Below are 23,756 nucleotides of genomic sequence, written 5' to 3' on the forward strand. Positions count from 1 at the left end.
AGACATATTCATAATAAAAGATAATTACCCATATGTATGTATTATTATCATTAAAACAAAGTCTGAAGTCTGATTTGTCTCATGCAGTCTCTCAAATCGAAAAACATCACCTTGAAATATCTGATGAGGTCTTTTTTTCTTTTTTTTTGGCAGACTTTTGGAAGTAGCCGATATTTTAGCTGGAGAAACTCACCTTTAACAGAACTGAATGCTTTAGTGTAAGAAAGGAGGATCAATCAAAATGAGATTTTAGAAGCAGGTTCCTTATTATTTGTCCAAGTTTCAAGCTGTTCCATGTAGTGAACCATTAAATAAGCTCTGTGCTCACAATGCCCCATGGACTATAGAGGGGGTTTGTTTTGAAAAGGAAAGATAGAGCTAATCTAATAGACTGAAAATAAAGAAACACTTTCATTCATTTATGGCTGGCTGGCTGTGTGAGTGTGTGTGTGTGTGTGTGTGTGTGTGTGTAGGTGGGTGTGTGTTTGAGTGTATGTCTGTATGAGGTCTTGCTGGATAACAAAAGCTCTATGTCTCCCCCTAAAGGCAGCATGAATAATTGCAAGTTGGAACAGCAAAGGGATACTGTTTACACCCCCACCCCTCTTTTAACCCCAGTCTAAATTTTATGAATTTTATTCATACCTGCTTTTCATTATCAGTTCTCTCTGTATATACTTTTCAGACTAACCCTTCTCAGTGTTTGCATATCAGGCACACTACCCACGTCACGTCTTGAATACAAAATCAGATATTTACAGGTTTAGTTTTAGTTTTCAAATGATATGTTTGTAGCATTATTCTGACTGTGTTGAAAACAGTGTGTGAAGCCAAAAGATGTTTCAATGATAATTATGCATTACATATTTTCACATGACATGTATAGAAGTCAGTGGGAATTCCACACTAAAATATAAAAGCAAACATGCACCTGTGTGTTTATCTGTGTCTTTCGATTCTATCTGTGTCTGCATGCACGCATGCGTGCGTGTGTGTGTGTGTGTGTGTGTGTGTATCAGGCCACAGACAAGGACACGGGAAACTACAGTAAGATGGCCTACAGGCTGATCATTCCTCCGACAGCAGATGGTCAGGACAGCTTTGTGATTGAACAGTACACAGGCGTTATCAAGTCCGCCATCATGTACCGCAACATGCGCCGCTCCTACTTCAAGTTCGAGGTCATCGCCACGGACAACTACGGAGAGGGACTGAGCGGCAGTGCAGAGGTTGTGGTGAGTACTCTCCCTCTTTCTCTTTCTCTCTCTTTCTCTCTCTCTCTCCTTCCCTCTCTCTCCCTCTCTCTCTCCCTCTCTCTCTCTCTCTCTCCCTCCCTCTCTCTCTCTCTCTCCCACTCTCTCTGTCTCCCTCCCTCTCTCTCTCTCTCTCTCTTGTTCTTTCCCTTCTTCTTTGTCTCTCCATCATTTTTCTCCTCTCTGTTCTTCATTCTGTATTTGTGTGTATCTGTTTCGTTTTTTGCATGTGAGTGTGTCTGTGTTTGCAAAAACATGTGTTTTATAGATGCATAAGGTGACTTTTTGATTTTTTTTTTTTTTACTAAAAGTTATTACTTATGGCTGTAGAATTTATATAAATGGAGAGCCAGGTCACCTAAAGCTTTTGCAAACACGTTGGTAAATGACCAGATATTTGTGTTTTTATCCACTCTCTGTGATGAATGTTTGAGTTTTACTAGATGTGAGATAGCTAAATAATTCAAAGTTGAAATCAGATCAGGGGATAAAACAAAATAAACTGCTCAGCTTTGAGACTAGGATCTAATTAGGCTCTCCACAGAATGTTTTCGAGTTCACCAAACATTGTGTGTTTGTTGGTTGTTTGTTTGTGTGTGTGTGTGTTTGTAGTTTGTGTGTGTGTGTGTGAGAGAGAGAGAGAGAGGGGAACAGAGAGACAGAGAGAGTGTATGTTTAGTTAAGTAGTCTACTGTGGATTTGTGTGTATGTAATTGTGCACTTGTTAGGGCAGTAATAAATTTCCATTAGTTTACTGTCAACTGAAGCCTGTCCACTAATTGCATTTGTCTTGGACAGTTGCAGCTATGGCTGTGCATTTCCGTGAAATCTGTGCAGCTAATAAGCTCTTGATAAACTGAAAGGGTTTGTATGTGTCTGCTGTTGTGTGTGTGTGTGTGTGTGTGTGTGTGTATGCGCACCTGTGTGCAGGAGACTTTCTTATTTCTGTTTATTTCTGAGCAGAAGGATTTTGTAGCGTGTGTACTGCAAGGTTCTGTCCTGGGTCCCTGGACTCTTATTGACCAGCAGAAATAAAAGCCATCAAATCACCATATGGTACCCAGACTATTGGACTTTGAGGAGTTGCTTTTGGCATTGAGATCATCAAGCCTGGATTAATCAATCTCTCCTTCTCTCTCTGCGCTCTGTATATGTGTCCCAGGTTTCTGTGGTGAACGCACTGGATATGCAGGTGGTGGTGTCTAATGTCCCACCCACTGTAGTAGAGGAGAACAAAGAACAGCTGATTGGGTAAGACCCCTTTAACGAGTCATTGCAAATCATAATAGCCTAGTTAGTGATATGAATCTGTACATTCACTTAACCTAGACAACCTCTCTGCATCCATTACTTAGCACCTGAGAATACTCCATTACTGGTCATTCATCTGCCTGGTAGTTTTCAAAACTGAATGTTGTTCAGAAGACCATAATTATATGTTATATCTGCATTAGATGCTATGTCTCAAACATTAGTCAAAAGGCACGTTTAATGTATAATTAACTCTGGTCTGCAATCTTTGTAGTTACACTAGGTCAAGCAAAATAGCTGAAAGAAATTATCAACGCATGTAGTTTTTTTTTTCCCACTTGTTCAAAATACGCTTTTGTTGAACTCGATAAGCACACCGTTCAGACATAAATGAACAGTCTTAGTCATCTACTGAATTCAGGATACTGAAGGAAACAAATATTTGTAATGTTTCAAGTCATGGTGGAATTCCCTTCCCTGCTAAAGAAAGTCTTTGTTTGTCTTTTTAAGTACCCCTTTGTCAAACTCCTGTGGGGCGGATTCTTCCTCCCTCTTACGTTGGCTCTTCTTTTGAGCCTCCAATAAAAAGTTTGGCGCCCCCCCCCCCCCCCCCCCCCTCCGTGAAGTCCTATTGTACTTGTAATGTTTTGTAGAATTCTTACCCACCTTGTTGACTCAGATCGTTGTCACGTTGTGTAAAGCTGCTGTAGTGGGCCCGGAGCTTATTTTGGAGTCATCTCTGTAATACTGGAAAACCATGCAGCGAAAGATGGCTTGGATTGGAGTAAAATGTAAATCAGTCCAGCTTCAGCTTGGACAGTGAGATTCAACTCACTCGCTGCTTTTGGTGACAACAACAACAATAACAACAACAACAACAACAACAAAAACCTCAAAAAAAGGCCCAGAACACTGCCTGTTCCTCACATCACTAGAAAACCTGAAAGCAAGTCTCAGCTCGGTACTGACGGGTCCTTAGTTTTCATGAAATCATTGGTTATGCTGTGTTTTAAAATACGCAATAAAGAAATGAATGAAAAAAAAGAATGAATTATACCAAAGCTCTATTGTAATTGTAATATCTCTCTGTCCTTAATTAGGTTTATCTAGTTTATCCAACCAGCGAAAGATAGTCTCAGTATTCACCCGTTTTATGCTGTACAGAAAAAGACGATCTGTCTTTTGTGCTTCGGGGACGTTCGGGGAAAAACCCTCGTGGTGTTGTTTTTTCGCCGTTGCAGGATTTTGGAGCGCTACGTTCAGGACCAGATCCCCGGAGCTAAAGTCATCGTGGAGTCTATCGGAGCGCGACGCTTCGGAGACGGCTTCGAGCAGGAGGACTACTCCAAATCTGACCTGATGGTTTACGCCATCGACCCTCTCACCAACAGAGCCATATCCAGACAGGAGCTGTTTAAGTGAGTTCTCCTCCACACGACACTGCCTGTCTGACTCCCACTGTATCCGCATCTCTGAAAGCTTTAGTTTTATACGCCGCGTATAAAGCAGACCATTATCCTACACTCCCCCGCACTCTTACACACTGACCCCACAGTCTACAGAACACATACAATACAAAACAGTCTACAGACTATGTAAAACATGCGGTAGGTTTCAAACTCGCTCCTCCTACGCACTGTTTCAAACGCTAACACCTCGCAGTATGTATATCACATATCATGAAATATTTGTTCTCCACATTAATTACAACTCATGTTCTGCATTAAAACACTGAACTTATATCCAAATTAAGTAACTGACATTACTAAAAATGCTTATCCTGAAACTCCTTGGTCCTGGAAAATTGACCAAAGTTAAATTAAAACTGCAAGTGCTCAGCTAACCCATGGACTCCTGTAGCCTATACACACTTAATGTTTCTCCTGCTCTGGTGAATTTGCTGAGTAACACTATCCAAAATCCTTACTCCACTACACATACTCCAGACGAAAATACTTCTCTGCCTGCATATAATGTGCAGTACATCTTGTTCCTTACAATGCTTAGCTTACACCCTGCAGTGAGAACAGGATTCAAAAGGAGCGAATGAGCGGGTAATTGGAGCAAGAGTGAGCAAAAGCAACAACAAGCGCTTTGCCGCTCTCAGCATCACGTCCGGAGAGAGGAGTGTGTGAGTGTGTAACACGCTAACGAATCCTGGGGAGAAGCTGTGCAGATGCTCTTACACAGCGGGAGAAAAAGCGCCCGAACCCCTCACCCCCGTGATTTACACGGCAGGATACGAGACCGGGAGACGATACAAGGATCCCAGTGTCTGTCAGGGGACAGAGAAAGAGAGAGAGAGAGAGAGAGAGAGAGAGTTCAGCGTTCCTTGCAAACCCATCCTGCATCTATGACTCAGCAGGAAGAGTGCTTTTAAACACTGCACCTAACGCTAAAGCTGTTCAGAGGGAGGCCGCAAAAAAAAAAAAAAAAAATCATTAAGACAAAGCTCAGCCTCGCAGCTGAATCATCAGCGTATGCAAATTCGGGGACACACACGTTCACGTAACCAACAGCACATTATAAAGATAAACCAAACGAGCCGGGTTTGGACTTCTTTTACTCATCATCTTTTGCTCTTCCCGGCCTAAGCCGCTCTGGATCCGTGTCTCCCTCTCTGTCCTAATCCTTCATTTAGTTGTAAATTTCTTTGTATACTTTCTTGTTTGACTGTTCAAAGTGCTCCTCTCTGTGAGGTCTGGCTTGAACTCCGGTCTTTAATTCTCACTTAAAGAGCGGAATAGCGGGCGTCTTTCACGTGCGTGGACTAAATCTGCCTCCATTTACTTTCTCTCTGTTACCAGCTTTGAGTCCTTCGACATGAATGATAATGAGGGTGTTACAGAAAGATAAGTTATTCTGTGTCTGAACTCTGTGTGTGCGTGTGTGTGTGTGTGCATGTGTGTGTGTGTGTGTGTGTGTGTGTGTGCGCGTGTGGGCTCAGGCGCAATTTTCTCTATGAAAAGAGATGATAGGAGTAGAACAGGTAGCACCACAGAGCAAGCATTCAGCACCAGTGCTCAATTTCTTATCAGCCATTGGAAAGACCTGTACTCAACATCCAAACAGCTGTGCTTCTCAACACTCTCACCTCAAAAGCTTAGAGAGAAATGTAAAAACAAACAAACAAACAAACAAAACATCATTTGTGCTCCCCATAGATAGCACATGTTATACAAGGTTAAGATCATACTAAGACCGGATAGTCTTTTTTTAAGTCTTCGGATTAAACAGGCTGTTTTATTGAATATTGTGTGTTAATGATGAACTGGGGAAAAAGGCTACAGTGAATGTCAGAGGCTCAGAAGTTAATCTGCTCTCATAGCATGTGATATTAAAGGCATTGCTGCTGTGTTTGGATGTGTAAGAACACCCTTTGTTTGAATTCTAACGGCGGGTTTTTAGGACGACAGGTTGGCAGTTGGTCGCGTGTTTTATCCAACTATGGATAATAATGGATCCGTCTTTGTGAGATAACAACAGAAAAAAAAAAAAAAAAGCTAAAACCATTCATGTGTTTAAGTTCTTTGGGAAAGGACAGGGTAAGGGGATTTTTTGAGTCATCTTCGTAACTGTTTCAATGGAACACAAAAACGCAGGGAAGCAGCAGCACTTTGCTAGTCATGCCTTAATGATTTTTCGGCTTTTGATTGTGGTAGGAGTGTGTATTCTGGAGGGGGAGGGGAAATTATTCAAATCAGTGCAGACAGAAGGTTAATGAGATTGACTATGGTACAGCAACTGAACGTGTTATTGCCAAATTGTGTTGTTTGTTTGTGCTGAGCTCTTTTTTTTCCCTTTTTTTATTTTTTTATTTTTGTCTTGTCCTTAATTTCCACATGCATTTCCTCTGACTGAACTCCCTTTGGTTTACTTAATTTAGGTGCAGTTTTGAAGGAAATTGTTGAATTGCACAAACGAGAGGTTTTTACGCGTTCGTTATCAACTGAACTGGCTGGCTTCCCTCAGATTTTCTGGATTGTAAACTCTTGGACATCTCAGAATTATAAGAATGTGCACCAGCTGGTTTTAAAATGCCGAGTAGATGTTGCGTAATCACGAAGCAATTAAAAAAAAAAACAAACAAAAAAAAAAACAACCCAAAAACAACTGTTTCAGAATCCATGAAGTTATGTTTCTGAATGCTATCATCATAATTATAGCTCTGTTGATGGTACGTATGTATTTGCTTTCGGCAGGTTCCTGGATGGTAAACTCTTGGACATTAATAAAGAGTTCCAGCCGTACTTGGGGCAGGGCGGACGGATCCTGGAGATTCGCTCGCCCGACGTGGTGGCCAGCGTGAAGAAAGCAGCACAGGCTGTGGGTTACACGGAGGGGGCGCTACTGGCCCTCGCCATCATCATCATTCTCTGCTGTATCCCGGCAATCCTTATCGTCATGGTTACCTACAAACAGTGAGTAGTGTCCCGCATGCTTTCAGACAGCCAGTGACAGTCACCGGGCTGATCAAGGTTACCCACAAACCCTCGGTGTCACTATGGTAACATGTAAATGGAATTCAGTCGTTACTGACTTACGGCAATATGCTAACAGAGAGCGGTCATTTTTTTACCTGCGGTAACACACTAGTGGACTTATGCTAACATGATATCCTAGAATGATATTTGTTTTTGGTTTTTTTTGACCTTCAGCCCAGCTGAGAGAAAAGACTGGCCCAGAGTTTTGTACATTAGTCAGTGAACCTCTTTCTTTTTTTTTTTTTCAGTCTCTTTTTTGGCCCTGAAAAATAAGTGATGGAGGGAAAAATCTGAAACTAAACAGGAAAAAAAAAAGAGAAATGACTTTGAGAGAAAGGAATAGAACCATAAAAATAAAGATAAGTTCTAAGAGGCTGGGCGGGGGGGGGTTAAGGTAAGAGAGTGATAGAGAGTGAGAGAGTGATAGAGTGAGACCGGAGAGGACGGCTGCTGTGTCAGGTATTAAGCTGGTCCTTTCTGTGCAATTAGTTTTGCTAAGGGGGCTAATCTAGCCAGCTCTGTGTGTGAAAGCAGATTAATTACAGCCGTTTATGACAGTCCACACTCAAACTCCTCTTCAGACTGCTCCGTCACACCCCACAAAGCCACACAACAACCCATATGGCTCCTCTTTCAGACCTCATTTAACACAGATTTGGGAGGTCTGGAAAGGGGTGACTGAGGTAAACGAATGCAGTGGCTGCTGTAGGACTGGGAGAGATAGAAAAAGAAAAAGAAAAAGGGGGGGGGGAGAAAAAGTCGGGGGGGGGAGGAAGAGAGACAGGACCGCTGTAGCCTCAGTGATGCCAGAACGTGTGTGTGTTTGATTAATGCACATGCAACAAATGAGTCACCAATGAGCATACGATAAAGACACGCACGCACGCACACACACACACGCACGCATGCATGCACACACATGTACGCACACTCCCTGCACATTTGACAGACGCTCCAGATGTTTTTGGAAGAGCTATCGCAAGAAGCCAGCGTAATGAAAGGCACGGCTGTGGCCGACCATACAGATGTTGGCTAGTAGATGATGATGACGATGACAATGATGATGATGATTATGATAAAGATGAAGATTGTCATAATGATATGTATAGCACAGATGACGCTGATGAGGAAGATGATGGTGTTTTAGCCTCGGTAATGATATATTATTAGTCGCGGTTAGACGGAGCAGGCTTTGTTGAAACGCGTTCGGAGGTGAAGGCTCACGTTGGCCGCGTGCTGGAATGGCACAGCGAGAGTGCTGCCAGTCTGTGTGCAGGTAATTGTATTTTTTGACAAACAGATAACAGTCAGAGAGGAGACAGAGGAAAGGCACCCCTCAGTGATGGTCACATAGCCCCGCAGGAAGCCCTGGGGTTAAGACAGGAGGGGGGGGGGGGGGGGGGGGGGGGGGGGGGGGGGGCGGCGAGGAACACGGAGAAAAGCAAGAGAAGAAAGGGGGGGGTGGTAAAAAAGAAAAAAAGTCAAAGGAAAGAGAGAAGAGAGAAGTTGAGGAGCAATGTGACTGAGGGGTCATGAAAGGAGAGATGAGAAAAAAGGTGAAGGAGCGAGGAAAAAAAAAAAAAGAAAGGAAAGCAGACACTGAAAAATGCAATGATGAGCTGGTGGTAGGTAGAAAGAGAGAAAGAGAGAGAGAGAGAGAGAGAGAGAAAGAGGGGCTGCTCTTGACTGCTGAGAACTTATTTCTTTCTCAGCTGCAGTGGGAAAAGAGATGTCTGATAAGTACTGGGTGATCCGTGTGTTGGTGCTGTTATCACTGTGAGAAGAAAAGGAGAAAGGGATGAATTATACACATTGTTTTACCTGCAGCAGTGTGTTAATCTAAAACCACTCGAGAGAGAATCAAACTGAGCTTCTTCTCACACACTGGGCAGTGAATACGTGAATTTTAATGAATGCTTTTATTATATTTTTTTTTTCCTCTTTTAATGTATTTTCATACAAGGACATACCACTGTGCTAATTATCTAACAAAATTTTGCTTCTCTCTCTCTCTCTCTCTGTCTTTCTCTCTCTATCTCTTTTTTAAAAATTATTTCTCATTGTCTCACCGCCTGAAAAACCATCTCTCAGATTCAAAGAGTAAGTACCATGCTTGTGCTTGATTAATTATTCTCTTGAGTTTTTCTGAATATCTAACCCCACCCCCCTCCCAAACCCCACTACACCCACTGCTTTCCTCCTCCACCCCCCTCCACACCCCCCCAACCCTGACCCCCACCCCCCACCTGCTGCTGATTTTACATATCCACACTACCCAACAGAACCCTTTAAATATGGACATATGAATCAAATTACTGAATTGAGATGATGAACAAAAGATGCTGACTGACCATCCCCGCTCATTTGAAAACACAATGTGAGATCTCTTTGAAAGTGAACAGAAAACGTCTTGCTCTTTCATTTCATCAGAGTCAGAGGGAAAAAAAAAGAAAAGAAAAAGAACAAAGAGAATGGGCTTTGGTTTCCTTCTGATAAACCCCTTTCGCATTGGATGAGTTCTCTGTGATAGGTGTTGAATAACAGATGAAACCTCACACCGTTCGTATGAAACATGTAGACACTGATCAAAACTGAACTTTAAAAAAAAAAAAAAAGAAAAACTCTGAGAAGTTTTCGTCAAACTTTATCAGAACCGTCTCGAATATGCAGAGAGTCGTGGGTTTTCTGGCATGGGCTGGGGAATGAGTTTTGGAAGTGACCTGTTGAAAAGTGAGAAAACTTTGTCGATGCGACTTGTAGGAGACAAGCAGAATGTGCCAAAACCGCCCGAATCCAGATGGCGCTTCCTGCTGGCAAAACGGCGGGTGGAGCTCCAGCCAATCTGTATGAGGAACTCGGGGACAGCATGTGAGTTAGCTACCCCTCCCGCCTCTGTCACCTGTGTACCTGTTTACTAGAAGTTCCTTATGTCACCCAGAAGAATAATGAACTTCCTCTGTAACTCTAAAGTAATGTTATCCTAGTGAATAGTTCATGCTGGTGAGTGAGTCTGAAGTAATGTTGGCCCAATGAATAGTTTGTGCCACCTAGTGTGTGTGTGTGTGTGTGTGTGTGTGTGTTCATGTGTCCATGTACGTGTGTTTGCATTCATGTGTCTGTGTGTGTGCGTGTTTGTGTATGTGTGTGTTCATGTGTCTACGTATGTGTGTCCATGTGTGTGTGTCTATGTGTGTGTGTGTGTGTGTGTGTGTGCGCGCACGTACGCATGGTTGAAACTGCACCTGAGCATTTGTGCGATATCTTGCCAGCTTTTAGTGTTGGTTTTGTCCTTGTGTGACTTGAGTTTATGTGTGTCTTTAATGATCAAATTTGTGGTTCAGCTTTTAGTTTCTAATCAGACACACAATTACTTTGTACAAGTGAGTCAGCCATTAATTTTCCCCCATAAAAAAGGAGCATTTATGGTTTTCTCAGGAGGACACAATCACCATGCCTCTCTCTCCGTGTCTCCAGGTTATTGTTTCGGTACTAAATGACTTTTTTTGTCTCATTTTTATAGCTGTTTGATGTTTGAATGGTTTTGTATGTCCTGGTCATATCCGGCCGTTGATACAATTGGGTCCCATCTCCTGCTTGAAGACCAACTTAAGTGTGTAATGAAATGCTAATAGTTTTGCTCTCACCTATTTGAGTAGAGGCCTAGCAGTCAATCCCACTGGTAAACAGCCATAAAGAGCAGGCTGATTTAACGCGATAAGAACAAATGTCACCACTAATTCAAAGAGACAGGCAATAGTGAAATTTCTTTCTTTTTTTTTATCTATTGGAAAAGAACAATGATTGTCTCCACAATTTCCTAGCGAGTCACTGAATGAACAAAGCTGAGAAAAGCAATAGCAACAGCAACAGCTTTGTATATGTTAGAGAGAGAGAGAGAGAGAGAGAGACATAGTGTGTGTGTGTGCGTGTGTGTGTGTGTGTGTGTGTGTGTGTGATATGAGATATCTGTCATGCTTAATCTTCTTACTCACGACAGTAAATCTTCACAAGTGATTATCCTCTGTGTAAATTTATATGAACAAGTTCATATCTTTTTTTTTTTTTTTTTTGATAAATAGTCCCTGTCATTCATGAATTGCACATATGCGGATAAATTACACACATATCATATCATAACATCTCTGTGCGCAGGTTAATACCGGCGTAATTTATACTTTCATATGTCTGTATTCAGTGTTAACTTTTTCTGTATGTCTGTGTTCTTTTTCTCTCTTCCTCCTTGTGTGTTCTCTCTTTTTTTTCTCTTTCCAACATTTTCTCCATCCTGTTTGTTTCCTGTGTTATGTTCAAAATCTCTCTCTCTCTCTCTCCATTTTAAACTCTTTTTTTTCTGTACCCCTATTTCTGTTTTTCTGTTTGGCTACATGCCTGTGGGTTCCCTCCAACCATCAATCCATCTCTATCTCTGTCATCCCCAACTCTCCGTTCTTTCTCACTCCTTTTTTTTTCTCTCCATACTTTGGACTCAGGCTGCAGTAAGTAACTGTTCTCTTGTTTCATCTTTAATAGTAGCCAACCCCTTTAATGACTTGACTGCTTACATTCTTTATTAAACATAAAACACTGCTTAAACTGCTTTACAAATTAGCTTCTAGGGTTTTTTTTTTTCCTTAATTACCTTTTCTCTGCTTTATGCAAACGCGATCGCTTACGCTATGGCGTTTAAGACAGTGGTGTTACAGCTTGAGTCGAGTAACTTTGCGTCGCGAGCATCACGCTAAATGTTTACGCCGTAGCATTCGGCCATTTGGTCGTGTTGTCTGAAGAAGGTCAGGTCCAATTCTGATTGGAACAGAAAAAAAAAACATTCTCTTGCTTTCACTTGTTTAGGAGAAATGAAGGCCCCTATTTGTAGAGGTACTGTATTATTAAAAAGCTTCAGATGTGGTTGTAGCCCCCCCCCCTCCCCCTCCTCCTTTCTCCAGCGTGCAATGCTATCCTCAGTTAAACTAAAACTTTTAGTTTACATATCCTTCACCTTGGGATCCATATAGAACCGTGACACAGATGTATTTTGTCCATGCGTGTGGTCCACCCCAACAACTGGAGGATGCAGTTGTAACGTGAATCTTTGTTTTAATGAGTGAGAGTTTCTTTTGACGCGCACGTATTTTGCCGCTGCTCAGTTCCAGAGGGTTGAGTCACTGCTTTGTCACACAGAGCTTTCTGAATCATGCTCCAGAAGACCCACTGTAAACGCTAGCACTCTAATCACTCAAGGCTCTTACAGTTGAAAAGGCCAAATGATGTATACGGTTTGCGAACCCTTACGATGAATATCTCTTAAGATATGTGTTACCTTATCTTTTATGATTACCCTTTATTAATCTACTTGATCTGACCCGTGGTGGTTTCCAAGGAGTAGCATTCAGAATGGCTTTTTTTCTCTATTTAAAAGATGCCCTTTTTATGTTTTGGTGAGAGTCAACAAGTGTGAAGGATTCTGGGATAGCAGGTCATTAGAGCGCCCCTCCGTCAGTCCTCTCTTGCCTCCTTTCTTACCTCCCCGTGTCCCTCCATTGCACTTTGTCTGTTTTTTTTTTAAATCTTTTTTTTTTCCTTCTTCTTCCGTTACTTCATCACGCTTTCCGTAGCAAACGTAGGAAGTCTCTGATAGAGGAAGGCGACCGGCAAAGACTCATTAGCACCTTCGCCTCACGCGCCATCGCTGCTCACAAACAGTCCATCGCCAACGGCAACCTCCATAGCAACCTGCCCAAGTCTGAGAGCAACATCACTTTCCTCTCTGACCGTCATCCACTCACCACGCAAAACCCTGTGTATCAGGACGTGCATCACAGCAGCTCGGACAACAGCTGTGAAGGCTGCAGAAGAGGCAGCTTTCTGGATACAGATCCCCCTACAAGCCCTGGAAGTCACGGCTATGTCTGGACCCTACCGTCCCGCTTGCGAGGTGGGGATGTCCTCAACGCCCTGCGACGCCAGGGGGTGTGGGACTCCGCCCAGTGGGACGACCAAGAACTGAGCGTGGGGCTTAGGAGCAGCAGGGAGGAGCTTGACGTGGAACTGGACGCCCTGAGCGGGCGTAGCACGGAGACGAAGCTGTCCGTCCGGGAGCAAGCAAGGCAGTTTGAGCAGCAAGCGTTGGCGGAGCAGACCTCCTGGCAGGGCCGTGACTCGCGCGCTTCTCTGGACTTGGACGGCCCCTACTTCTCCACGCTCGTTCCCCCTTACAGCCCCGTCTCTGTGGGCAAGGACGTTCCCCCTTGTATCATTATCACCGGGGACAACGGAGAGACCCCTCCTCCGTCCAACCAGCGGCCAACCCCTCCCGTCCTAAGGAAGTTCAGCTCCAGCATCTCCAGTTACGTCACTGTGGAGCCCTGTGAGGTCAGAGTGGAGATCATTCCAGATCCACCAGATACCCCACCACCACCTCCGCCTATTCCTCCACCTCCTCCTACCTCTCCTGCTGTTCTTTCTCCTCCCCAGTCCCCCAATGCCCTAGCCCCTCCACATCTACTACGCAATTCCACCCCTCCACCTGTTCTCCCTCCTCTTCCTCCCCCTCCTCCTCCGCCACCTCCTCCTCCGCCCCTCCCCTCACCGTCATCGCCCACTCTTGAAGTGCTAGCCAAACTACGGCCCGTCTCCTCCCGCACCACGACCCCGCCCGTTTCATCAGAGGGCGAGACGCAGAAACGGGAGCTGAAGGGGATACTGAAGAATTCCTCCCATGTGGCAGATGTCGAGAAATCTGTTAGCAGCATATACGCCCAGGTGGATAAAAATCGTAAAAGCCCCAAGACTGTGGTGTTAACAGAGCCAGAATCGGACTGGACAGGCAGCAGGGAGGACCTGACTTTAAGCCAAACAAAGCCCAAACCCGGGTTCATAAACTGAGGACTCTAACCAATCAGACCAGAATCGGACTGGACAGGCAGCAAGGAGGACCTGACTTTAAGCCAAACAAAGCCCGAACCAGGTTCATAAACTGAGGACTCTTAACCAGTCAGACCATGCCCTCCACTCTGGGCAGATCTCTGAACAGATGCTTTTTTTTTTTTTTCTTTTTTTAATTTTTCCGTCAGTCCACCATATTCTAAACTCTGTCTCTGTTTCTCTCCCTTCTGTTTGTCAATGTCAGCTTTCATCTCTTCTCATTTTGGTGTCTCTTCATGTCATAAGCTTTTCGTTGTGTTTGTTCTTTTTTGTCTAATTTATACTCACGGTCGTCATTTCAGACGTGTACCCTTTTTTTTCTATGTCCTAGCCCACACATTTTCACATAACTACAGTTGTTTCAAACATTAAATGGGAGAGTTGGCAGTGATGGTTATGCTTCTAACGAGTTAGCATATTTCTTCAGAGGATGATGGTGATAGCGATCATTATCATGATGAATATTTTAATGATGATAAGTGTGGCAATCCAGTTAAATGTGCTGAATTAAGGTGATGTATAAAGATGGTGAAACACTGCATGTCTGTGTCCTTTCTCCTCTCTGTTGCCTTTTTATTTCCTGCTGTCTGTTTTCAGATTCACGTTACACATTCATTCTGACACCCCCTGTCCTTCTGTTCAATCACTCACAGTTATTACTTAAGACAATCTAAAGAGCGTCAACTTCCTCTGTAACAATCCTGGCTTTTCCCTAGTACATTACACAATACAGAATACATTCATTCATCTATTTCTCCCTCACTCTCTCTCTCTCTCTCTCTCTCTCTCTCAACATCCATCTATACTCAATAGGTCCATCAAAAGCTGACAAGAGCATTAGACATTGTGAGTTTTTTTTTTTTTTTTACCTTTTGCTTTTGCCGCCTGCAGAAATTTTTTCGGACATTTCCGGAATTGAAGATGTCAAGGAGTTCACTGGGCTCAAACAATGGAGCTAATAGGTTGCGGAGTTCGTGACAGCCAAACTGTTCCTTGCCATCATTCAGGTGTATGTGTCTCTAACAAGCACACAGCCAAGCTTTTTCAGACCCCCTCTGGAGACAAAATCGCTCAGATGCACTGAAAAAAAAAATAAAATAAAATAAAGTTCTCAATTCGTCCATTTTTCTAAACAGCCCTCCATAAAAGCCACTGAAAGCTGAAATAGATTTTCAGCTGTCACTGTGGATCAAAAATTGGATTATAGATCATTTGAAACCTTTAGTCAGGTGTTGCCAACCAGTTTCTTCCAATGTCAAACCAGTTTCTCTTTCAGGGGTGGAGTAGGGCTTGGTACTAAGTTTGTGGAGGCTTTACAGAGAATTATTGGAGACTTTCTATGTTTTTGGTTTTTTTTAAAAAAAAAAAAAAAAAACAATTCTGTGTGCTGTCAACTTAGTGAAGTTGTTTGTCGCTGAAGATCATTATGTAGTCTTTTCGTGAGCATACAGTGTAATAATGTGTAAAATTTAACGAGAGGTTGAGTTGGGGTCATAGCTTGAGGTTCTCTGACGGTTACGCGAAAAATTCTGAGGAGGCTCCATCAAGGCTTTTACATTAGCTGTTTGGTGAACTGTGTTTCGTTGAAGTTACGGGCGTCGCTTCGATCTGAAGAAGGCAAATCGTTTTGTTAGACCGTGAGTAATGTTGTGTAGAGGTTTTAGCCTTGATGTGTGAAAGATTGTGTTATGGTTGGACAGGAAAGCCCCCAGAGGGACTTGTCTCCTCACATGGCCAATCAAATGCTCTCGGTAGGGGAAAACTGAGCCTCTGATGTCTGCGTGCACCAGGCAGAGAGCTAATTAGTCAATCGATCAGTCAGCCCTGTTCCTCCACAGCCACTAACGATTACGAAAAAAAAAAGAAACAAAGAAAAGCTCCCTTTAAATCTGTCTCTTTATTCCTCTTCCATTCTGTTTTTTTTTCTCCCTCTCACGAACACTATCACTCACCTCCAACTTTATTTTTCCTCTGACCTCTTTCTTCCACCTCTGTTATTACTGCTCTACATCCTTCTCCGTTCTATTCTCTGCTCTTTTATTTTTTTCAAAAACCTCTCTCTCTCTCTCTCTTTCTTTTCTTTCTTTCTTTCTATGACTCATTGATATTACTTTATTTGATATATTTGGTATCATTGATTTTTTTCTTCTCTCTCATATAAATTCTCCTTAATTACGTCCTCTGGGATATGAGATGCTTTAGTATGTTGGCGGCCTATCAGTTTAGCTGTACATCATATGTTAAACTCACAGTTATTTCATGTTCTATCCTTATCTCTTTTTTTCTTCCCATCTTCACACACAAACACACACACACATGCACACACACATATACACACACACACACAGTCTTCAGCATGAAATGACTTTGCCATAAAAGCCATAACTGGGCAAACAAAGCCAAACAATGATCATATTTACTTTAAATAGTCCGTATGCAGTATGCTGACTGACTATTTCACCTCTGTAATTGTAACCTTTGCAGGCTGAGACAGGTAGTGGAACCTCCCCCCCCATCTGTTTTCTACTATATCTGTCCTTTTCTTCCTTTATCTGAATTCATTTGACTGATCTGATATCGTTGATATACAACTATGGGAGTCTCTGTGGTGAGGCCATCTGTCATGGAAATCGAAGGAGTCTGCAGGACAGCATAAATAGAGGTCAAAGATGAATCAGAACCATCTCTGTGGCTTCATTAAGCGTAGCTTTTGAGGACACGCATGTTCAAATACACAACTGTTTTTAAAAGTTTGCATGTTTTAATTTTTAGCTTTGTTTACTCATTACACGTGTGAATACAGTAGACCACCAAAACAGGCAGAGAGTAGAAATGAAGAGGGTAAAATTGTGAAGACACAGGAAAATTTGTCATCATATAAAAAACACAAATGTCTGTGTCTCTGCATCCGCTCCCTCTCTGAGGACGAAATAATGCTGCCCCCATTCTCAGTGTGGACTTAATGTGTCTTTTAACGGAGCATTATTTTACGCCTATCAGTCTAGCCGCCTGTGGACGGGGCCAGTTTGCATATACACCGTCTTCTAGATCTTTCCCTCCTTACAGACCATCACTTAGTTTGATTTATCAGACGCCCTCTGTGTGTGTGTGTCTGTGTGTGTGTGTGTGTGTGTGTCTGTGTCTGTGTGTGTGTGTATGTGTGGCTCATGCTTTGTCTCCTTAGGTGATGAGAGGATCTGTCTCCTCTAGCAGCTCTTTAAGTAGCACTTAGATGCCCGGTCATGTATACAAATGTCCCTGTAACCCATCAAACAGTCAATTTAATCTTACACACCATCATTTTTCCATCCAGCTTTGTGTGTAGCACTGGTGCAGTAGGTGACACTTTTTTTTTAAGAACAATTTACTCGCTATGTGTGTGTGTGTGTTGGTACATAGTTATGTAATTACATTAAGAGAAGCCCAATAGTGTCTACCTTATTGGTAATGTATGTTCAGAGTACCCCCACTCTCTCTCTCTCTCTCTCTCTCTCTAGAGAGAGAGAGAGAAAACAATATAGCTGAATAAGCAGAAAAGCAACGTACGCAATGAAAAACAGCAATAAAATCCCTTTGCTTGACATCCTACCTTATGCTTTTAGATGAATGTAAAAATTCATGTTTTTTTTTTCCCCCGTCCTGTCTTTCTCTCTCCTCTTTTTTTTTTCCTACAAACCCCTCCCCAGGCGTGGATATGGCAGAGAGGTATGTCATTATTATTTTTTATCTTTTTTCTATTGGAATGAAATGTTTTATTTAGTTATTGGTTGTCATTTTTTTGTACATTCTGAAGTTGGAAAGCCTCTTGCTGCTCGTGGTGGTAATCTGGCCGGCGGTGCCTGGAGGAGAATCAGGCCGGAATCTCAATAAGATGGAACGAGTGATAAAGCGCTAGCTATCGCTACATTTACGCCCCTACTACGAAAACACACAGACCGCTCATATTGAAAGCTCTTATCATTGCAAAGGCACAATTTTGCCTGCCCTACATTAGTTTTTTTTTTTTTCCCTAACAACGAAGAAAATAACATACAGACACACGTAACATAGCGGCTCCTGAATCTACCAGGCTTCGTAGTGAACACATGACCATGCCTTTTCATAATCTCATGACCTCTTGACTTTTTTTTTTTTCTACTCTATTAACGCTAGCCCTGGAAGAGAGACGAATTTACACTCTGTCGTTGGTCTGTTGTTTGTTTACTGGTTGTTTTTGTTTTTGTTTATAGTATTCTGTTGTTTACTCTGCTTCTTTTCCTTGTGTCTTTTTTTTTCTTTCAGTTTTTTTTTTCCCACTTCATTCTTTTCTCTGTTGTCCACTTTTGCTGATGGCTTTTTCAGACATCATTTCTACTCTCTTTTCTTCCCTGTCACAACACCTTTTCTGTCAGTTGTCCTTTATTCCTCTTATATTCTGACTTCATACTTATCTTTTTTATTCCCCAACTTTCTCTTTCTCTTTCTATCCTCCCTCTCTCTCTCTCTCTCTCTCTCTCTCTCTATCTCAGCAACAACAGCTGTTGAGACCATCTTTGCTCAGACCTGAGGTAGAATTTCACTGAATTTCCAATGGCACGTGTATAGTTTGCTCCATGTATTTTACTCACCTGAAAATCAGTACATTTTTTCTTGCATTGACTCGATCCTAAATATGTACATTGGTATTTTTTTCCCTCTCACTTTGGCCTGGTCCTAAATATTTAAAGATCAATGCCTTTCTTTTGTCTTGACTTGCTTTTGTATGTTTAACCACCAGCTATGTATTCGCTTGCAAAGACAATTGCATTAGTACAATAAACAATAAACAAACAACAACATTAACAACAACAATATACTACTACTACTACTACTACTACCACTACTACTACTACTACTACTACAACTTTTTATTATGATGATGATGATGATGAGGCAATACATTATGCGGCAAAACATTTTAGTTGCTTTTGACCATAATCAGAGAGTGCCAGAGAAATGGCCAATAAGACAAACTGTTTTCCAAGACACTCGTGGTTTCCTAGCTGCCCTGCTCTTGAACATTTGATTGAAGGATCTTTGGACACACACGAGCTCTCATTTACCTGACAATATGAGGCCTGTCTGCACAACAATAGGCCACGCAGGTGTTTCTATTATTCCACAGTGCTGTGCTGTGCTGTCCTTCTGTATTGCATTCAGCTGAATTTCTGCATCATGATTGATTTCTCTCTCTCTCTCTCTCTCTCTCTCTCTCTCTCTCTCTCTCTCTCTCTCTCTCTCTCTCTCTCTTTCTATTTCTCTTTCTCTCTCTCTCTCTCTCTTTATCGCTCTTTGTATTTTCTAGGCCCTCTCTATGGAGTCAGGCATTGACCCTGGACAAGACTACTACACACAGGATTACTATAATTATGATCAAGGGTGAGTGTGTATAGGAGTTTTCTTTTTCTTTCTTTCTTTTTTATTTGCTTGAGCTATTATGAGTTCATCTGTGTGTATGAACACTTTCTTGGACTCTAAGAGGTTCTCCAGGATTGCAAATGTTTTCAAAGATTATGAAATATACATGATGTGCGGCAACTATGCATTAATACACTCTGTCTTCCATCTCTCTGTCTCTCTCTCTCTCTCTTTTGCCCCCCTCCCTCCCTCCCTCTCTCTTTCTCTGTCAGTAATTTCTCAGCTTTAATGTTTACCCATCTCACTCTGAAAGTCTGAGATCAATTACTCAGGCTTGAATAGAACAACTGCATCAACTCTGATGTCCATACTCCGTGAATGAGAGAGAGAGAGAAAGAGAGAGTGAGAGAGAAACAAAAAGTGGTTCTTTATAGATGCAATAATAGAAAGAATGCACAAGATCTTGAGAGAGAGAGAGAGAGAGAGTGATATGGGTGCTGAATTCTCTCCCGCTCTAATAGTTGCCCATATGGTGTGTTTAGAGATCTGAATGACTTTGCTTTTGGAGCAGATGCTGAGAAAATGCTATTCGCTGAACTGCATGTTTAAGATTTCACATTAGCCACTCTGATCCTTCGTAGATGCTTTGATAAAATGAAGGGCTTGAAACTCCGTAAGTGCCACACAAATTCACATGGATAAATCAGGTAGATTCATCTAGGATCTGAGGCTTCCTCCAACACAACATAATCTCCAGACCTCTGACTAACTCAACACAACATCACGCTCTGTCTGTGCCTTTAGAATTGACCTCTTTGAATAATTCAACAAAAGTCATTTATCTTCTAGTACAGATGCAGCTGGGGTTTGAGCGCCATCTCATTGTGTTTGTTGTGAAATGGCTTCACCATAATCACATCAGGTTGAATGACCACATGACTTTGTATCACGAAATAAGGCCATTGGGCATTTTCCAGTTTCTGACTTAAAATCAGTAACTTTGATTAAACTGTAATCTTACATCTGTGCTTGGATAGTTTAGTTTGTGTTTCATGAAAGACTAGAAAAATACTTCATGAGGAAGATAGATTTCCTCTAAACAAAGTGTTAGAATGTGAATGAAAGACATTCTACTGCTGCTTGGTGAAAGATCCTTGGAACCAGAACAGGTGTTGCTATCAGAGTGGACCAGACTGGCTATAATCCATGGCTATTTGGGAAGCAGGGAGCATCTTAAATGGTACTTAATCTCTTAATCCCAGGATCTGAGAGTCTATCAGTTGCTAAGGGGTGACCTTATGAGTATTGAAGGTGTGATAATGTGCAGCGTGATATCTACTTTGGCCTCTTATCAGCTCTTTTGCAGATTTACGGTCATCAAGACTTTTCAGAGTACTGCTCTAAGTCTTAAGTGTTGAAGAGGTAACAAGATTGCAGAGAGGGTTTCTTATGGAGCGGCGACTTATTTGGCGACGGCGATTCATAAGAAACTGAATGCTTATGATGTATTTTGTTCTTATATATTCTGAATGAGTGGAATCGCAGCTTTGATCTGAACGCTGCATACATGACCTCATTCAAAGATTCACTGAGACCTCTGTGGGTATTAAATTATATCATAATATCAGAATGCTATTTTTAATTCTTAATGTGTTTTATTTCATTTGACCTCCACTGTTCAACATCTCGGACCTGGGTCCTGTGCCATGTGTTTTGTTATTATCGTGCTATTTGTCGATGTGGGTGATGTTTTGCGTGTTTAAAACTTGAATCCAAAGCCACACCTCATCCGACTGTATTTCTGTTTCCAGGTATGACCCATATCCTCAGTATGGCAGCCGCAGGAAGCTGATATCTCCCATGTATGATGAGTATGGAGAGGCTGTCATGGAAGATGATGGTTATTATTACAGCCCCCATGGCTCAGAGGTACCAATTCATGCTCATTACTCAACAAAGGATATTTTCCGGGATTTATCATCGGTGTCACTATGCTTCAGGGTAGATCAATAAATGCTGCACAACTTGTGGAAACTTTTTTTTTCAATAGGTCATGACAAGATTTTATTTCTCTAAAAATGTGTAACATTTTGTGAATGTGTTCATTCATTATTTTTTTGTGAATACATTAACCTGAGGACATCACATAAAAAAAATGTGTGTTTATGCATGAACACTAAATTGTGCTTTAGGAACTGTAAGCAAGTGTCAATGCCAATTCCCAAGCTGTTTTAAAGGAAATGGTGTTACTACAACAGGGTCGGGGAAGAGGGCGAGGTATGAGAGGGAGAGGACGTGGGCGTGGCCCTCCCAAACGTGTGGGATTCCAGGACATTCCACCAGAGGGAGAGATCGAACAGGAAGAACCCACAGAACCCACTGTGGCCGAGGGTGAAGCAGCAGCTGAAGAGTCCAAGGCTGCAAAGAGACTGAAGTCCGTCATGAAGCTCAGCAAGCTGCTGGCTGCAGGGAAAAAAACCGATCCTCAGAAATCTCCTTGGAAGAAGGCCAAGATTTTCCCTATAATGTTTGGGAAAGGTAAGAAGGATCAAGACTATGCTAAGCTGACTTCGGCACGACGCATTGACAGCCAAGAGAGCTTAGCAGAAGGGCCAAGCCCTGGTGGCCTCATTGATGGGGCCCCATCTAAAGCCAAGAGCCAGCTAGGAAAAGTCTTGAAACGCATTAACCTGAGCAAGAAACTGCAAGCCAGACGGAAGTCGCAAAGCAGCGTGAGCCGAAGCTCGGCCAGCGAGAGGGAAGAATCTGTGGCCGACTCGGAGAAAGAGGAAAAGAAATCAAAAGTGTCCATTAGCGTCAGTGAACCGGAACCCAGTGGGAGTGGGTCAGAGGCAGAGAGCAAGAAAAAGGGAACGGATGAAGATGAAGAATCAGAGCGAAGCAGTGTAGCTGCTTCAACAGAGGACAAGGATTACCTCAAGGTTGATCTCGACCGAGACGATGCAAATGAGAGCACAGTTGACTCTGAGTCGGAGCCAGAAGAGCATTCTGAAGAGTCTGATGAGGAGAGCAAATCCAAGTCAGAGAAGGAAGAGACCGGGACGGAGAAAGAATCAGGTACGGAAAAAGAATCCGAATCGGAAAAGGAGTCTGAATCGGGGAAAGCCTCTGGAACAGAGCGTGAATCAGGGACAGAGAAAGAGTCGGAGACAGAAAAAGAGTCGGAGTCGGAAGAAGGGTCGGGCTCGGAGGAGGAGTCTGAGTCAGGGAAAGCATCGGGAACAGAAAAGGAGTCGGGGACTGAGAAGTCAGGGACTGAAGAAGAGGCCAGCACGGAGAAAGGCTCTTCCACCGAAAAAGACTCCGAAGAGGAATCCGAGGAGGACGAAGACAAAAGCATGGCATCCGAGGAATCCAAGGGATCGGTCTCAGAGTCCGAAATGTCCTCTGCTCGCTCGTCCATGAAATCGTCTCGGACTGGAACCAGTAAAGGATCCTCAGAAAGGTCTAGCACAACAGCACGGAGCAGTGTCAGAAGTAGTGCTAGTGCTTCTGAGAGTGGTAGCGGTAGTATCTCTGGTAGCGGAAGTGGCAGCATCAGTGAGAGTGGCAGTGCATCTGGTGGGAGCTCCATCAGTTCGCAAAAGTCCTCTATAAGATCTTCACAAAGTGCTGTTTCAGGTGCTTCAGGTAGTAGTGAAACGGAGGCAGGATCAGGAGTTTCCATGTCTGCCGGATCTGGATCAAGATCCTCAAGGGCGGAGGACACAGGCTCCACCAAGAGTAGTCAGCTGAGTGATGCCAGCTCAGTAACAGGCAGCGAGAGGAGTACCACCAGCTCAAGATCAAGCGGGGGCAGTCAACGCTCCCGCAAGTCTATCCTCACACGCTCCTCACAGGATACCATAGATGAGGAGAGTGAGGAAGGCCAAGAGGAGGGATCTGAAGAAGAGGATGAAGAACATACAGAAGAGAGCAAAGAGTTGGCTAGCGAGCTCAGTGAGGGATCGATGTCACGGAGGTCTAGTGTGTTTTCGGCAACCGGGAGCGGAGGGGCTCCAAGTCCATATGTGGGAACACCGTATGGCACAGAGAGCAGCAGTAGCATGACGGAAAGCTCGGATGAAGCCTTTGGAGGACTCTCGCCCATCACTGAGGTGGATGAAGATGCCATAACATCTGGCAAAACTTCTGTGGCCAGTGGTTCGGCCTCAGATAGCGCTTCAGAGGCCGGATCGCGACAGTCAGGAGATTCTGGAAACACTGGAGAAACATCAGATGCAGACTCAGAATCAGGAGACACTGCGTTTTAAAGCAGAAGGGAGATTAGAGGTTTGGATGTAAGACCTGAATGGATTTGGAGTGAATGTTTACTTTTTTTCTCCTTTGGAGTGCATTTCATTCTTTTTTGCTCTGGAATGAATTTTCTTGGGTCTTTTTTTTCTCCAGATTGAATTTTCTACATATCTGCTGTCATTTCACGTACACCTGTGTTTCTTGTAGAACT

At 42.9% G+C, this 23,756-nt stretch overlaps 1 protein-coding gene across 1 annotated transcript in view; it reads left to right on the plus strand.

Annotated features, from left to right (window-relative positions):
- Positions 1 to 23,562, plus strand: part of pcdh15a (protocadherin-related 15a) — a 168,605-nt gene extending 145,043 nt beyond the window's left edge. Inside the window, exons 27-38 of the mRNA XM_030772403.1 lie at positions 1,020 to 1,235; positions 2,416 to 2,504; positions 3,746 to 3,922; positions 6,707 to 6,925; positions 9,080 to 9,088; positions 9,749 to 9,856; positions 12,059 to 12,064; positions 17,599 to 17,617; positions 18,421 to 18,459; positions 19,236 to 19,309; positions 21,100 to 21,217; positions 21,547 to 23,562. Coding sequence (XP_030628263.1) covers positions 1,020 to 1,235; positions 2,416 to 2,504; positions 3,746 to 3,922; positions 6,707 to 6,925; positions 9,080 to 9,088; positions 9,749 to 9,856; positions 12,059 to 12,064; positions 17,599 to 17,617; positions 18,421 to 18,459; positions 19,236 to 19,309; positions 21,100 to 21,217; positions 21,547 to 23,562 — 3,090 coding nt within the window. The remainder of the gene's footprint in view (positions 1 to 1,019; positions 1,236 to 2,415; positions 2,505 to 3,745; positions 3,923 to 6,706; positions 6,926 to 9,079; positions 9,089 to 9,748; positions 9,857 to 12,058; positions 12,065 to 17,598; positions 17,618 to 18,420; positions 18,460 to 19,235; positions 19,310 to 21,099; positions 21,218 to 21,546) is intronic.
- Positions 23,563 to 23,756: the final 194 nt, after the last annotated feature.

Source organism: Chanos chanos, chromosome 4 (assembly GCF_902362185.1).
Source record: "Chanos chanos chromosome 4, fChaCha1.1, whole genome shotgun sequence".
NCBI lineage: Eukaryota > Metazoa > Chordata > Actinopteri > Gonorynchiformes > Chanidae > Chanos > Chanos chanos.